At 41.9% G+C, this 16,560-nt stretch overlaps 1 protein-coding gene across 1 annotated transcript in view; it reads left to right on the top strand.

The window, feature by feature from the left end:
- LOC147615127 (uncharacterized) overlaps positions 1 to 16,086 on the top strand; it is a 122,641-nt gene extending 106,555 nt beyond the window's left edge. Inside the window, exon 7 of the mRNA XM_086779115.1 lies at positions 15,934 to 16,086. Within this exon, the coding sequence (XP_086635241.1) occupies positions 15,934 to 15,939 (6 nt within the window). The 3' untranslated portion in view covers positions 15,940 to 16,086. The remainder of the gene's footprint in view (positions 1 to 15,933) is intronic.
- Positions 16,087 to 16,560: the final 474 nt, after the last annotated feature.

Genomic DNA, 16,560 nt, shown 5'->3' with positions numbered 1-16,560 from the left:
TAATTGTCAACAATCGTGATGTGGTGTTCGAGGAACAGCCTCATTAGGTGGTTGAGAGGGCTCCATCCACACTATCCTTCAATGAAGAAGTAGCCTATCACAACCACCACCAGTGTGATAGGCGTTCGAGGAACAGCCTCATTAGGTGTTCGAGGAACAGCCTCATTAGGTGGTTGAGAGGGCTCCATCCACACTATCCTTCAATGAAGAAGTAGCCTATCACAACCACCACCAGTGTGATAGGCGTTCGAGGAACAGCCTCATTAGGTGTTCGAGGAACAGCCTCATTAGGTGGTTGAGAGGGCTCCATCCACACTATCCTTCAATGAAGAAGTAGCCTATCACAACCACCACCAGTGTTATTACCAACTCCATAAGAGGTGGATTCATTAGATGATGAAGAAGAGAAGCCTACAACACCTCATAAAGGGTATATTCTAAATGGGTGGATCAACTCTTGGATAGGAAACCTGTGCTTAGCAATCGCAGAAGAGCCAACAGCTCATAGGTCCAAGAGAATAGAGGAGGAGAAGAGGGCCTCCGCTCACATTGTCAATATGGCTTTGATGGTGGCTCTGAGATAATAGAAGTACATGAGCCAGCTAGCTTGGAGGAAGCATTAGCAAATCCAAATTAGAGGGGGGCAATGGAGTTAGAGTTTGACGCAATTTTGAGGACTCAATTTTGAGAAACCACACTTGGGATCTTGTGGGTCTACCTACAAAATGGAAGGTTATTGGCACCAAGTGCATTTGGAAGGCCAAGTACAAGTATGATGGTACATTAGATAAGTACAAGGCAAGGCTCCTAGGTGAAGAGTTTTGCACAAGTTGAAGAGTTCCACTTTTAGGAGACATTCACCCCCATCATGGCTAGATTCACCACTATTCATACTGCCTTGGCCACTCATTGGGAAGTGGCCAATATTACAAATGGATGTGAAGTTAGCATTTCTGAACGGCCATCTCAAGGAGGAGGTTAAGGAGGAGGTTTATGTGGTGTAACCACTCAAGTTTGTGATACCTGGTTCAAAAAACAAAGTGTACAGACTCCGAGAGGCATTGTATGGGTTGAAACACGCCCCTCAGGCATATGGTACCAACGATGGCAGATAAATGTTTTCTTTGTTAAGTATCAGTGTCTTGAACATGCCCCTCAAGCATTTGGTACCAACGATGGCAGATAGATGCTTTCTTCGTTAAGTATCAATCTTTCTAAATTGTCCTTCAGATGCAAATTTGTATATTTTCTTTGAGCACGGCAGGTACATGATCATTGTATATGTGGACAACCTCATTATATGACAGGGAAAAATGAAAAGAAGATCTGAAAAACACAGGAGATGTTGAGTTTAGTGTTTGATATAATAGATCTTAGGCTTATGCATTTTTATTTGGGGATTGATGTTTGGCAAGAGTCAGATAGAATATTCATTTCTTAGAAAATGTATGCAATATAAATTTTGAAGGCATTTGGGGCATGGCTAAGTGCAAGTCAAGGGTTACACGGAGGTTGGTGTGAAGCATGTGGGAAGATGCTTCTCCACTTGTGTATATGAAGGAGTACAAGAAGTTGGCGAGAGGAGCTTGATCTTTCTGTACAATACACAACCTGACATCAGCTTTACAGTTGGTGTCCTTATGAGGTTGTCAAATCAGTCTCTGAGAGAACCATTAGAAGGCTAGAATGTGAGTGTCGAAATACATCAAAGTTACCATTGGGCATGGCATCACTTACAAATTGGATAATTCTTTGACTCAATTTTGTGACTCAAATTGGGCAAGAGATTGTGATAACAGGAAATATGTTTTTGGGTAGTTAACTGTTTTCTTATTAGGTCTGGAATAACATCCTAGATTAGCAAGAAGTAGCCGGCATTGGCACTTTCTTCCATAGAGGCTGAGTATAAGAAGGCAACATGTTTTCTTAGTAGGTCTGGAATTACATCTTAGATTAGCAAGAGCAACCAACATTGGCACTTTCTTCCATATAGGCTGAGTATAAGAAGGCAGCATGCTTTGCGTCATGTGAAGCAATCTGGTTTAGGAGGATCTTAAGAAACATGGATGTTGCTCAAAACGAAGCGATGGTGGTGTTGTACAATAATCAGAGTTACATGGCACAATCACCAAGAACCTAGTGTTTCATGCTTGTATGAAGTACATTGAGATACAATATCATTATGTGTGTGAGCTTATTATGGATGGAGAGGTGGAGCTTGTCTAATACCTAGAAATGTGAGTACATTTTCACAAAGGCTCTGCGGAGAGATGTGTCAGAGCCCCATCTTCATTGACTCAGCATTGGACCAAAGAGGCAGTTCACCTCTACATGTGTGGACATTAAGGGCGAATGGGAGTGTTGGAAAAGCATTTGATCAATGCTCCACCCTCATGTTATTTCTACGGGTGATAGATGTGCTCTATTTCATAAGGCCCCCTTTATGAGGAGTAGCCATTGTGGTGAGCACTCGGGCAGTCTGTAAAAAGCACACTTACTTAATTGTGCTTTCTAAAACTTGAAGCATAAAAATAATCCCCCTTCCACTTTAGCACAAAAAAAAAAACTCACTTATGCTTTTCTTTACTCGTGCTTTTTTCCATTTTGACATCCATGCCTCTTTTAGCTTTTCTTCTCCCACGCGTCCTCCTACATGTCTATGTGTGCATCCAACCTGTATGCTCTCTCATCTGTTTGCTATCTTTTTGCACGATTTCCCAGTCCACATGTGCACATTATCGAGCCCACTACCCCACTACCTAGGTCTCTTTTCTCGTTGTCCAATCAGCCTTGTGCATCACATCCAGTTGCCACTTGTTGGGATGCACTAAAGTATGGTTGCTCGACATTTTGTGTGGTTGAATGGGCCTTCTTGGCTATGTTGCTTTTTGTGTGCTACAGTATGGCTACCCGGCATTATATGTGGCTTGAATGGGCCTTCTTGGCTACTTCCCTCAACAAGTTGCACTGAACTAGCTTGTGCATGGTCATATAACAAACCCTCTTCCCTTGTTGGCTATGTCCCTCAACAAGTTGCACTGAACTAGCTTGTACATGGTCATATAACAAACCCTCTTGACTACCCCTTGGTTGGCCACCTTATCCCTCTTGTTGGTTGGCCTATCATGGACACCCTTACCATTGGTCTATCCACCTTTATGTTTGAATGGGCCTTCCTGGCTATGTTGCTTTTTGTGTGCTACAGTATGGCTTCCTGACATTATGTGTGGCCTGAATGGGCCTTCTTGGCTACGTCCCTCAACAAGTTACATTGAACTGGCTTGTACATGGTCATATAACAAACCCTCTTGACTACCCCTTGGTTGGCCACCTTAGCCCTCCTGTTGGATGGCCTATCATGGACACCCTTACCATTGGTCTATCCACCTTTATGTTTAGTTGCATTTCATGCATGCAAACCTACCTTTGCTATGTGTAAACCTAGCTCGTTTGGATTTCCCCTTTTGTTATGCACATCACATCCCACATACACCTATCACGCTTGCTTTTCATGTCTACGATCAGAAGGGCAAAGCAAGTTGCACAAGAAGATGCCTCAGGCCATCATGGCTTCCCCACACCAAGGGTCCTTTTTTACCTTCTCTCCTACCCTATATACATCCATAGTCTAGGCTCTTGCTTTTCCTCGACTCTTCCACACATCGATATGGGGAAACTAGCTCACATGAGGGTAGTGTCATGTACATCCTCTATGCCTTGGGTTCTAGCACTTGTCAAATCCAATCTCTGTTACCAGTGTAAGGCCATGCCCAAGGATTATCTAACCTAGAATCAAAACCCTAACAAGGTTTAATATACCCAACATCATATGCATTGCATGACCGTGATAGATTGAGGCTATCAATTCACCACCCAACCATAGGTTCAGTGTCTTGAACCATCCTTAAGTTGCAGGTCTGATTCCCAAGCATTCTTGGTACTGAGATGAACCCAACCTAGCATCCCATACCACTACGCCAAACTAACTGCCTTGCAACTCCATGGCCATGGGATCTTGCATGTGTCCTTGGTATGTATCCCCAAGCCACTACGTGACTACTTGACCTCTTAAACCAAGGATAGCCAAAAGTGCCCATGAACAAGCTAGGGCACTATTTTAAAAGTGACAAAATGAACATTGTGTTACCTGTCATGTACAAGAGCTTTATAGCCTCCGTGATCTTAGATGGTGGTGCTGGTGTTAACGTAATCACCAAGGATTGATGAGAGGCCCAGGGAAGCCCACCACTCATAGGCACAAGCCTTGTGGTCAGGCTTGCCACCAATGGGAACACATCCAAACACTTAGGTGTCCTACAAGATGCAAAGATCAAGACCATCACACTAAGCTTCCACCACACATTCTTGTAATGGATTTTTAAGAAGAGGATCATATAAAATGATCCTCGAAATTCCTTACATGAGATGCCACGCTAAGGTGACATTTACCATTAGTTCATGATTTTGGGAAATTAGTTACATTTACATATGCAAAGGCAACTAGTCCTTGAAGATAAAGCTGAAGACAAGGAAGACTCGTCCAATGGGTCAAGGTATTTTTGCCTAATGAGTCTAATACAATTGTCTGTGTACCGCTTGAGTCAACATGTATAAATATTGCAACAAGTTGTTGGATAGTGAAGATAAAAACTAGGACTGCGAGCCTCTTTTAGTGAAGATGAAAACTAGGACTGCGAGCCTCTTTTAGTGCCATCTATTGTCTCTAAAGATTGGGTCGGTCCATGTCTTGGCAACCATGGATATTCTTCCACAAAATCTTGGAACAAGGTTAATAAGATTGGAAAAGACAAAAATAACCTGCATATTCATGCTTAGTATAGCATCTCTTTTGGGAGCCAAAAGCGACTTCAAACTAGAAGTAGCTAGTGATTCATTTAGTGAGGAATCCTTTGCATAAGAATCAACTTCTATAGTATTGCCAAGAAGGAGAAAACCGTATAGAAATCCTAAGAAGTATCTTCTCCTCATGGAGATGAACCTTCATTGGCTTCACTATGTTGACGTCATGGATTCCCATGAGACGTACTCCAAAAACCATATAGAAATCTTAAGAAGTATCTTCACCTCGTGGAGATGAACCTTCATTTGCTTCACTATGTTGACCTCGTAGATTCACATGGGAGGCTGACTTCAACATGATCATCCTTTAGGCCAAGATAGTGGTCTATAAAGGTGACCAACATCTCAAGAGCTTTGAGTAAGCTAAACTCTACGCAGACACAAGCTCAATAAGGTTAAGGTTGAGGTAGAGAAAGAAGCCTAACTCTCAGAGAGGATCCCACGAGCTCTGAGTAAGCCAAGCTTTGCCGAGCTACCAGATGCAAGCTCAACAAGGTCAAGGCTGAGGCAGAGAAACAAGGTCAAGGCTGAGGCAGAGAAATAAGTCTAACTCATGAGAGGATCCCACGAGCTCTGAGCAAGCCAAACTCTATCAAGCTACCATAAGCAAGCTCAATAAAGTCAAGATTGAGGCAGAGAAAAGAGCCTAACTCAAGGAGACCACCCAAGCCTTAAGAGGAAGATTTGATGCAAGTGTTCGAGTACTTTAATTCCTACAACATTGAGAAGTGATTGGTACACTACGAGAAGTGAAGGCAGAGAGCCACATGCTTCATATGGCAGCCTTGCTGCTACTGAGGTTAAAGAAGTACATCTTGTTGGCCCAGGTGAAGAACCTAAGCCAATGTTTATTACCAAAGACCTTACCCCTGAGCAAGAAGGAGAATTGATAACCTTGCTCAAAGAATTTCAAGTGGTTTTTGCTTGGAAATACAGTGACATGGAGGGAGTTTCTCCGAAAGTGATGGTTCATGTCAAGAGCTTACCTTAGCCTTGCCAAGCATGTGTCATTAGGTCTTGCCTTCCAGCCACAAATGCAACGTCCATTGTGGGTGCGCAAGCTAATGCACTACATCCTCACTCCATAATGGTCCTTGTCAAAGGGGTAAAGGGAGAGCTCTCAATGCCTAGAGGGAGTCAAGAAGAGATGGTCCCTGGTCCTCTCTCACAAAAGGTGAAAGAAGAAGAAGAAGAAGCTAATGCAAGAAGAAAACCTATCTAATATGCATCCATCAAGAAAGGAAGATTTAACAGCATGCAAGCAAGCAAGAAAAGGGAAGAAGGAGAGCTCATAAAAAAACTATTGCAGGGGAATGATCGTCTATTGCTTATTGTCAAACATAACTTATATACAAGTGACTCGTTTTTACATTAGGCTGGTCAAACTTAAAAATGGTATGACCTCTGTTACTTATTAGTCAGGCAACTATGTACATTAAGTCTATTGACTTTCCCTATTCAACATTAAGCACATGGTAAGGTTGTATGGTAAGGCTACTTTATATGTTCCCACCAATGGAGTGGTTAGCATACCCCCTTCCTAATGGTGATTGCATTCTTGCATCACCAAGTCAGTTTTGTAAAATTGCTACGAGGAAGTGGATGATCCAAGATACGCCATGGAGTTTTGGTGGCCAAGGTTAAGTAATTAGTTTGGGACTAATCCACAATCAGATGTAGGGAAAAGTTATGTGAAGCTTTGGGAAGCCCTAATGACAATGTGCCAAGGTGGCATGGAAAGTCATGGTAGGCGATGTAGAGGTTCTTCATGCCAAAGCAACATGCCAATGCAGTGTGGAAAGTGATAGTAGGCCATGTAGAGGTTCTTCATGCCAAGCCTCTGGTGGTTGTGAAGTGGTGTAGACACCAATCATGAGGTGGTTCACAGAAGTAGCTCGTACCCCTATGATTCGTGCACAATGAGTAAAAGTAGGTTGTACCCCTCTGGTGGTTGTGGAAGCGGTGTAGACCCTAATCATGAGGTGGTTCATAGAAGTAGGTCGCACCCTTGCGATTGGTGCAGAAGAGGTGCAGAATGAGTGCCAAGACCCCATGGAATGACCAACATGGGTAGATGGCATCCCTAGACATCTTAGCACGATAGGTTATTATGCTTGGATCTCACAGTGTGATGCTTAGAGATTGGCTTTCTTCATGGGCAAATAGGTCGACAAGGGTGAGGTTTTGTTGGTGTTGAATTGGAGTCAAAGCAAAGGATACATGCATGAGGACTCGTTGGATGTACCTACAAGGTCCAGGATTCTCCAGGCAATGGGTCACACCATGGACGTACTATGGGCTAGGCTTGCACCGCCATGGTCCCCCCATCCAAAGATGTACCTAGAGGGTTAGCGACGATAAACGAGGTTAGTTATAGGTCTATGTGTTTGTGTGTGGTGGGATGTAAGAAGTGAAAAAATTATGATGCCCATAGTGAAATATACATGTGACATGCATGAGCAATGAACGAAAGGTGTGCCCACATGGGTGCACTTCTCCAACACAATTGCTTTCTTAGGTCCTGTTTGCCACTTTCTTTGACATTTACTTGATAGCCCTTTTCTTGGGGAGTCAAGATCAGTAGAGTATTTGAGACATGACAATGGATTTACACATGCAAGGGAGCTAGGCAGTCTACGTGGCTCGAAGGATGTGGCATTATCGAGATTAATGGGTGGTGCGGTTAAAGATGAGGCCACGGAAAGTTCTTGTAGGAAGTTCCAAGCAATGGGTCGTACCATGGGCCAAGCCATGGTCTCCCCATCCATAAATGTACCTGGATGGTTGTCGATGGTGGCGGGCATGGCAGTAGCAGCAGTGATAAGGCACCACTATACACCCTTTGTTTTATGATGTCGTTCTTTTTACCATTTAGCCAGTTGGAGCTGTGGAAGGAGTTGAAATTTACTATGGAGGATCAAATATGGTGATTAAACACATGATTGAATAGAAATGATGCTCAGCATAAGTATTAAACACTAATAAAAAATGATTACCTTAATGATGCTCATAATGACAGCATAATTGGAGGCAAAGAAGCTTGATCAATTCCATTAGATGTGAGCCTCTTATATAGGCTAGAGTATATGATATTAAGTTGCAATTAGGTGTTAAACCTTGATCTAAATCATCTCCACCTTCCCTCCTTTATTCATGGACCTAAAAGTGACCTGCCTTTCTAGATTCAAGCTGATTGATCTAATCATACCTAATGATGATCCCACGACCTCTTCTGGCTGATTTTGAGCTACCAATTGACCCTTTTACATAATGGTAATGATGGACAATAAACTTTGAACACATTTGCCCATATATCTATGACATTTGCGTGGTTTTATGTGGATAGTGCATGTACAAAGTATGTGTCCCATATAACATTTCTAATGAGGTGTTTGCCATATTTTGAACACCCCTCCTAAACACTGAATTCACCCAATGATATAGTTGGTCATGCTGACTCTCATAAGCCTAATTAACTACCCCATGCTCAATGATAACATACATGAGCGTGGTCTGACTGACAATGCCATACAAGTTTATGCCAATGTAAACTCAGAGGCTTTAGTCATGTGTACAAAAGAGGTATGGGATGACTTTAGAAGAGTGTGACAATGACATTGCTGCATGTATGAGTGAAGAGGAAACTCGTGTCTATAGGGCAGTCAGTGCCTTACACAATAGCACTTTAGAATAAATGTTCAGAAAAGGTTATAGATAGGGCCTCTTGATGGGGCTCCTTGTCTTTAGCCTTGTTTCCCTCTTGGTCTTCATTTAGCTGCATCTCTTACATGAGATAGGCTCGTTGCATCTTCTTCTTATTACCAAAACAATTCCTCTTCATGGCCAGGCTTGTGACAAAAGTCACAAACAAGAGTGTTGTTGTAGCCCTTGTGAGAGTTGCCTTTGTTAGATCCTGCATAAAGAGCATGTTCAGTAGGCAAGGTAGATGATGAGGACACCATTTGCTTGGTGTTTAGTTTTCTCTCTTCCTCAAGAAGAGAAGCTTCAATGTCCACAAGCTTTGAGGTAGGCATGTTAGTCAAGGTTGTGACTACATGATCATATTCTTCAGGTAAAGACTTGAGTAATACACCAATGGAGATGTCTTCATCCATCTTGAGATCTATCCCTGCAAGTTGTGTTAGGAGACCTTTCATGTAGTTCAAGTGTGAGGCTAGAGATGTGCCAGGCTTCTAGCTTAAAAAATTCAATGTGCAAGCCAAACTTTGAACTTTTAAAGTGAGCACCAAATAGAGTTATGAGTTGGTCCCAAACTTCCTTGGAAGTTTCACATCCATCCGCATGATGAATATATGTATCATCAAGCTTCAATGTGATGATGGCACGAGCTTTGTCGTCTGGAACTTCCCATGCAAGTGCTTCAGCAACATTCCTTGGTTTCTTCTCCTTCCCATTGACAATGTTTTGAAGAGCCCCTTCTTTAGGAGTATTAGTTTGATGCGGGTTTGCCATGTGTGAAACCCATGACCTTTGAAGCGCATAGACGGTGAATCTCTGGTGGCCATTTGGATTTGGGATGAAGGGGGTCTTACCTCTGGTGTTTGAGGCAGTGTCTACCCTTTTACAAGAGAGAGTAGCTTGAAGTATAATATTCCCACTACTAGTGAGTGAGACTTGAAGATGAGAATACTATGCTCTTGATTGAGTGATGGAGAGGCTTCCAAATAGCAACCAAGCACATATGCAAGCTCAAAGAAAAAAAAAGAAAACTTTCCTCACAAGATTGGAGGTCAATAAATTAATAATTAACCCAAGTGATTAGGGTTACATTGCTTTACCCAAAAAATGGTTGAGCTTCTAGCTATGGCAGCTTGACGCCCCCTTGGTCTTTCTCTCTGTGTGGCCAGTAGAGAAAATCATTTGACAAACCCTCTTAAGAGAAGCTAGGGGACCCCATGGGCTACCTCCAGCTCGCAGGAATTAGCCCAATTCGTTGTGTGGAGCCCGGACGATTTTAAGATATAGGCATTGGAGCCTTAGTGAACAAGGGTGTAGAAGGTGTGTGGGTGTGAATGGTCCTAAGGGAGCCACCTAACCCTAGGCCACTAGCAAGCCTATTTAAAGGCGCATGCCAAAGGCATTTGTATGAGCATGAAGCTTAGTTGTATTTTGAGCAACTTAATAAGATCGTTTCTTGTATTTTGGGTCTCTCTCCTCCACACATTTTGATCTAGCATAAGCACCACAAATTCTATCATGGTATCTAGAGCTAGGCAACTTGCAAGGTGTAGAATAGGTCAAAAAAAGTGGTTTTTAGAGTGCATCTCATCTACCCCCAGCCAGTGGAGGCCTTCCAGCAGCTTGAGGAGGACGAATCTTGGCGTGCTTTCAACTAGGAAGTTGAAGAAGGCTCTTGGGCGCTCAGCTTCGTACCATCAATTGCTAGGTTTTCTCTCTGAGCAGGCCGGCATTGAGCTCTGAGTAGGCCGGCGCCGTTTCTTCTGCGCTACTACTATCGTACACCAATACGCCACCTGTGGGCACCATAGGCCTGAGGTAAGTTAGGGCTTTTGAAGCCCATGACCTAACGGCTTAGGTCTTAAATCTGAGCCCTAATGGCGAGCTGAATCGATCGTGGGAGTCGAAAAACCAGGCGCCTACTATTTTTTTCTCCATGAAAGCTTGCTCAAGTTTGTTAATAGTGTTCATAAACACTAATAGTGTTGCTTAACACTAATAGTGGTCATAACCATCAAAGGAGGAGGTCTTTAACACTTAGGAGGCTCTTCTTCATCAATATTGGAGGCCGGGCACACACCATAAGTGCCACATTATAAGTCTTCATCATCAACCCGCTTCTATGCTTACCTTGGCAAGCTTTCAAGGAGAAATGGTGCAACCATAAGCCATTGTCTTCATCCCATAAGCCAAAGAGGTTGAAATTTTTCGGTTTTCTATCATCAAACTCAGTTCCTTGAGTGGTTTAAAGTTGGGCACATGTACACTAAGTGCTCATCTTTAATATTTTTGTGTATCACCCTTGAGGCTCTTGTTTGTAAGAGGCATAGGCATGTCATAAGCCATATGCTCTCATTCCCAAGCCCAAGGCATGTTATTCCGCTGCATACTCAGCATTTTCATCTTCTAAGATGAGTTTTAAGGTTGAGCATAGCATCCCTAAGTGCTCTACCTTGTTGATGGTCATGTTTTTTATAAACATTTCTTGGCATTGTATTTGTAAGAGGCATAGGCAACATTATGAGCCATGCCCTCACCTTCTTGAGCCAAGAATGATGTGCCTTATTGGTTTGAGCATTTACCTCAACCACTTACTCACTTTCATTAAGCTTGTACTTTCAAACCCTAATGGGTATCATGTAACCAACATGCACCAAAGCTCTTGTTGTAATTATGGAGTAGACACTGCCCTTGACCAATCTATAAGGCAAGTGGTAAGACCCTCCCTTTCCCTTTCCCATATAAATCTACCTCATAACCGTTACTCTAAGGAATTCCCTCATTGCCCATGGAGGAGGTATGCTATGCAGAGAAGCATCAAGCATGTTGAAGGAACACCTATATGCAAACCACTTAAGCAAGGGTAGTAGCCTTGTGTTGACCATTGTTGTGTGAGAATGGTCGTGGAAGCATGTGGAAGCAATGGCATGTATGTCCAAAGAATGTCAACTACAAGAGGTCAAGTAAGCACAAAGAGTGGGGTGCACCATCATTAAGGTGTATATCTTCATCGACATCAAATAAAGACTTAGATGGCATCATTGTATTAGCCTCTAAGGCTCTAGGAACATAGTTGTAAGTCCTAGATAACCACACCACCATGAACATTCTTGTGAGCCTAATGTTATAAAGGCAAGTTTTTTTTCTTTCATATGTCCAATACCACCCATTCCAAGCTCATTTTTTCATGGCTGGTATTGAGGGGGGGTATTAAGATATAGGCCTTGGAGCCTTAGTGAACAAGGGTGTAGAAGGTGTGTGGGTGTGAATGGTCCTAAGGGAGCCACCTAACCCTAGGCCACTAGCAAGCCTATTTAAAGGCACATGCCAAAGGCATTTGTATGAGCATGAAGCTTAGTTGTATCTTGAGCAACTTAATAAGCAAGATCTTTTCTTGTATTTTGGGTCTCTCTCTCCTCCACACATTTTGATCTAGCATAAGCACCACAAATTTCATCAAATGAGACGTACGACTAGATCCGTGTAGAAAAACGTCGCCTATTTGGGGGAAAATGAAATGGAGGGCAGCCTGTCTACGGATCTGCACAATTGGTGACTCTAGCCTGAGCGCCACGACCTTACCAAGCTTCCCATGAAGTATTTTGGCTAATGATGCACCAGATCTCGTGCTGGAGATGCTCCACTGACAAGGGGTCGCAGATCCTGTTTTGTAGGAGAGGTAGGTGAGATGGATTAAGCTTCCTTATGATGGTGATTAAGGATTTAATGAAGCATGCTAATGATGGAATAAAGAACGATAGGCATGGAACCTTGCTCTGATACCAATTTGAAATTTGCGATGGAGGATCAAATATGGTGATTAAACACATGATTGAATAGAAATGATGCTAAGCATAAGTATTAAACACTAATAAAAAATGACTACCTTAATGATGCTCATAATGACAGCATAATTGGAGGCAAAGAAGCTTGATCAATTCCATTAGATGTGAGCCTCTTATATAGGCTAGAGTATATGATATTAAGTTGTAATTAGGTGTTAAACCTTGATCTAAATCATCTCCACCTCCCCTCCTTTATTCATGGACCTAAAAGTGACATGTCTTCCTAGATTCAAGCTAACTGATCTAATCACACCTACTGATGAGCCCACGACCTCTTTTGGTTGATTTTGAGCTACCAATTGACCCTTTTACATAATGGTAATGACAGACAATAACCTTTGAACACATTTGCCCATATATCTATGACATTTGTGTGGTTTTATGTGGATAGTGCATGTACAAGGTATGTGCCCCATACAACGTTTCTAATGAGGTGTTTGCCATATTTTTAACAGAAGGCCCATAAGTCTTGTCACAAGTATACCATCAAGTGTATGTTTTTTCCCAAGCATTTGAATGCAACACGAACCACCGAACCCCACCTTTCCAAAAATGAATCCCCCAACCATTTACCGTCAAGACCTGGCCTCACCAAAACCTTTGCATGCATACCCACACTAGTTAAGCGGGTTCTTCAAGACCACCACACACCATTTGCCCATTGTCGACACGATTAACAACCTCACCAACTAACTTCCTTTCAAAGCTGTCGGGCAAAGCTCCCTCCAAGCCTAGAAAAGAGACTGAGACATTGGCCCATCAACCCTGAAGCTGGCCCAAAAGCAAGTAATCCCATTGGCAACTTCAAGGCATCAACACACCCATGATGTCGGCACACTAACCTCGAAGAAGCTGGTGCAACCACAAGCCCCCATTCGGCACATCAACACTGATGCCAATAAACAAGGTCCTTGGGGTGTGAAAGACCTCAACCGGACATTACCAGCACTTCGACAAGCACCATTGAATGCAATGCCGACGTCCATGTCTTCCCACCCAACTGATAAGTGTAGGTGTTTTTCGTACCCTCTCTTACTACTTAGGTTGGCTCCACCACTGAGTGGGTAGAGCGCTCCCTAATGGAGGGTAGAGCCTAGGATTATTTGCATAGATAAATCATCAGATAGCCCAATTGCCAAACTACCCAAACCCCAAAGATAATCCCACTACCATCAAAATCAAATCACTTATAACCAGACACTTGCAAGCCTCTAGCTTACAATCAATCCTACAGCCATTCGACATCGACACTTAGGCACATAACCCTAGACAAACTTTCCTACCTTGTGATCTATAATCCCACTACCAGACACTTGCAAGCCTCTAGCTTACAGTCAATCCTACAGCCATTCGACATCGACACTTAGGCACATAACCCTAGACAAACTTTCCTACCTTGTGATCTATTTAGCACCAATCCTTACACTTGTGCCTTCCGCACCTTTTCAAGGCACTCTGGCATTGGATCCTATTCTTGCACACAATATCCATGCCCCATGCCAACACTTTGCATGCTTGCCTTCAATTTGGTTTTCTTGCCTCATCTTCTTTCATTGAGTCTCATTCTTGCTCCGTCTAGGCCTCTTCCCTGACCTTGACAATTCCGATGTCTGCATACTCATAAGGGCCACTAGCTTTCCATCCATGCCCAACATGCTAGGAATTCGTGAAGATGCCACTAGAGAGTATCACCGTAAGGTGCTTTGCTATCTTATGCATGCAAGCGGGAACTTATCTGTACTTATCTATTTGTAAGACAATGCTATAAAGTGGCCTTACCATGTGCTTAAACTGAGTGTACATAGATGCTTAAGACTAGTAATGTTATGTGTCATAGTGCCTTTGATAAGCTAAAGCTTGTTGCATTAGTGTGACAAATCCTATGTCATCAATGATGTTGGTGGGATCATAATGCAAGAAGGATGCCCCATAACATATGAATCCTAGAAGTTGAGGCTGCATGAAAGGAATCATGTTGTCTATACTTGTAATGGTATATGCCTTAAAGCTTTGGTGACACTGTCTTCTTCGGCAAAAGTTTACCTTGATAATTGATTATAAAAGCTTAAAGTGAATCTTCACTCAAAATGATCTTAATATGAGGCAAAGAAGATCGATGCAACTCTTCAAGAATTTAATTTTGGGATTAAATATAGATCAATAAAAGAGAATGTGATTTAGTGAATACCCTTAGTAATTCATGATAACCATAATTTCAAATCCCTTACCTATCGAGATCAAGAAGAGAATTGGATCAAATAAATTCTTCGCTCCTCTCATTGCCTTGCTTAAGCAAGAAAGTAAGGCAGCCTAGGAAATGAAGAAAATCCAAGGTCAGTGATTAGAGAATGATTGCGTGTACTTCAACAACTAGTTGTGTGTACTTGAAGATGGAGAATTAAAGAGAGGAATTCTAAATGAGGCTCATGAGAGCCCTATAGAAGGACACCTCGAGTATGCAAAGACTTTTAGGGTTATAAAGAAGAGTTTCTTTTATCTTGGACTTAAGAAGAATGTGTTACAACACATTCATTATCAATGCTTATTTTGCCAAAATATCAAGGTCAAAAAAGTAAAGATGATAAGAAAATTGCATCCTTTAGATATCTTGTAATTTAAATGGAAATTCATAAGCATGTATTTCATTACTAGATTACCTTATAAATGTTGAGTATGAATCCATCCTAGTAGTGGTGGATCATCTTAATGAAGGTTACCCACCTGATCCAAGTGAAAAAGTCCTATACTGCACCTAATGTTGCTAAAGTCTTTTTGAAACCATTTAAGGCACTATATGTCTCTCATCTCATCAAAGCATCGAGATGAACCCATTTAAGACACTATATGGATAACATTGCCTAATGCCATTAAATTGGTTTGATCCACACAAAAGCATATAACTCCAATGCTTGACATCAGGGGCCATGTATGTCTAGTACTACCGACATGCATACATAGCCACCAGGATCCACCCTGCTCGTCGCAATTTGGAGCTGCTTCCATGTCATCGCACTAATCGTTCTAGGAGCCTATTAGATATGTAGTACTACTACACTGAGATCATGCACTTATGCCATGTGCACGTTTATCCCACTGGAGTTTTTCCCAATGGCCATTCGGGCATACACGGGCACCTCATGGCCACTTTTATCCCACTAGGTTTTTTCCCATGGCCATCCAAGTTTGCGTAGACACCTTAGGATTAGCTAATATAATATAAGCAACCTCATTCTTAGTTTAGGGTTACTATTCATTTTGTACTTCATTATACCTTGAGCTCTTGCTCCTAGTGAACTAGCCTTCTATACTCTCTCTCTTTCTCTCTCTCCCTTGTGTTATCTTTTATTTGAATATTGAGTGAGTGAGTTGTAACTTTTCTTCCATTCAAAGATAACAGTGGTATCAGAGTAAAGCTTTTCCTTAGCTTGCTTTTTGGTTTTCATCTTCACTATGTGCAAGCTTCTATATGTTGTGTTTAAGCTTTCAATAGCTTGTTTCATTTGAACTTTATCAGTTGGTTTCAATTCAGGGATGAAGCTCTTCATGGTGGTGCTATAAACTTTCCATTGAAGCTCTCTTACACTTTGTACTATAAAGGAGGCTTTCTCATATTGAATTGTCTCCTCTACTTCAAGAGTCCACTCCAATACATTTGGTTTGTACAAAAGATTCAACATCTACAAGAAATTCTATAAGCGATTCTAGCACAATAGAAGTCAACTCATTTTTCTTAGTTGGATCTTTTTAATCTCAATCAAATTGTTTAGCAATTCCACTTTCCACCACTTCACCTGTAATTCACATGTGGTGCAGATAAAATCGCCCATTTCTTAGATCGTTTTTATCTTGGATTGTTTTTGGGTGCAATCTCTAATTTTGTGATCATTTACAAGTTTTACAATGTCGATTTAACTCTTGAATCATTGATTTATTGGATCAACCAGTTCCACTCTTTGATCAACGATTCCCTATTTTAGGATTGCTTCAATTCGTGGTTCTCCAACGATCCAACTCCACTGATCCTACTTTGTCGATTCCACTGTTTTGGACAATTCCACTTTTTTCGACGATTTCAATTTCTCTCGGCACAAGTTTGGTCATTAACTTTGTAAATGATTTGTTTGGTATTCTTTCCAAAAAGAGGATAAATTGGATG

Source organism: Cibotium barometz, chromosome 40, assembly GCF_041138505.1.
Source record: "Cibotium barometz isolate CiBa-2024 chromosome 40, ASM4113850v1, whole genome shotgun sequence".
NCBI classification, from domain to species: Eukaryota; Viridiplantae; Streptophyta; class Polypodiopsida; order Cyatheales; family Cibotiaceae; genus Cibotium; species Cibotium barometz.
Note: the sequence above shows the minus strand (reverse complement) of the source record. Positions and strands in the feature narration are given on the sequence as shown.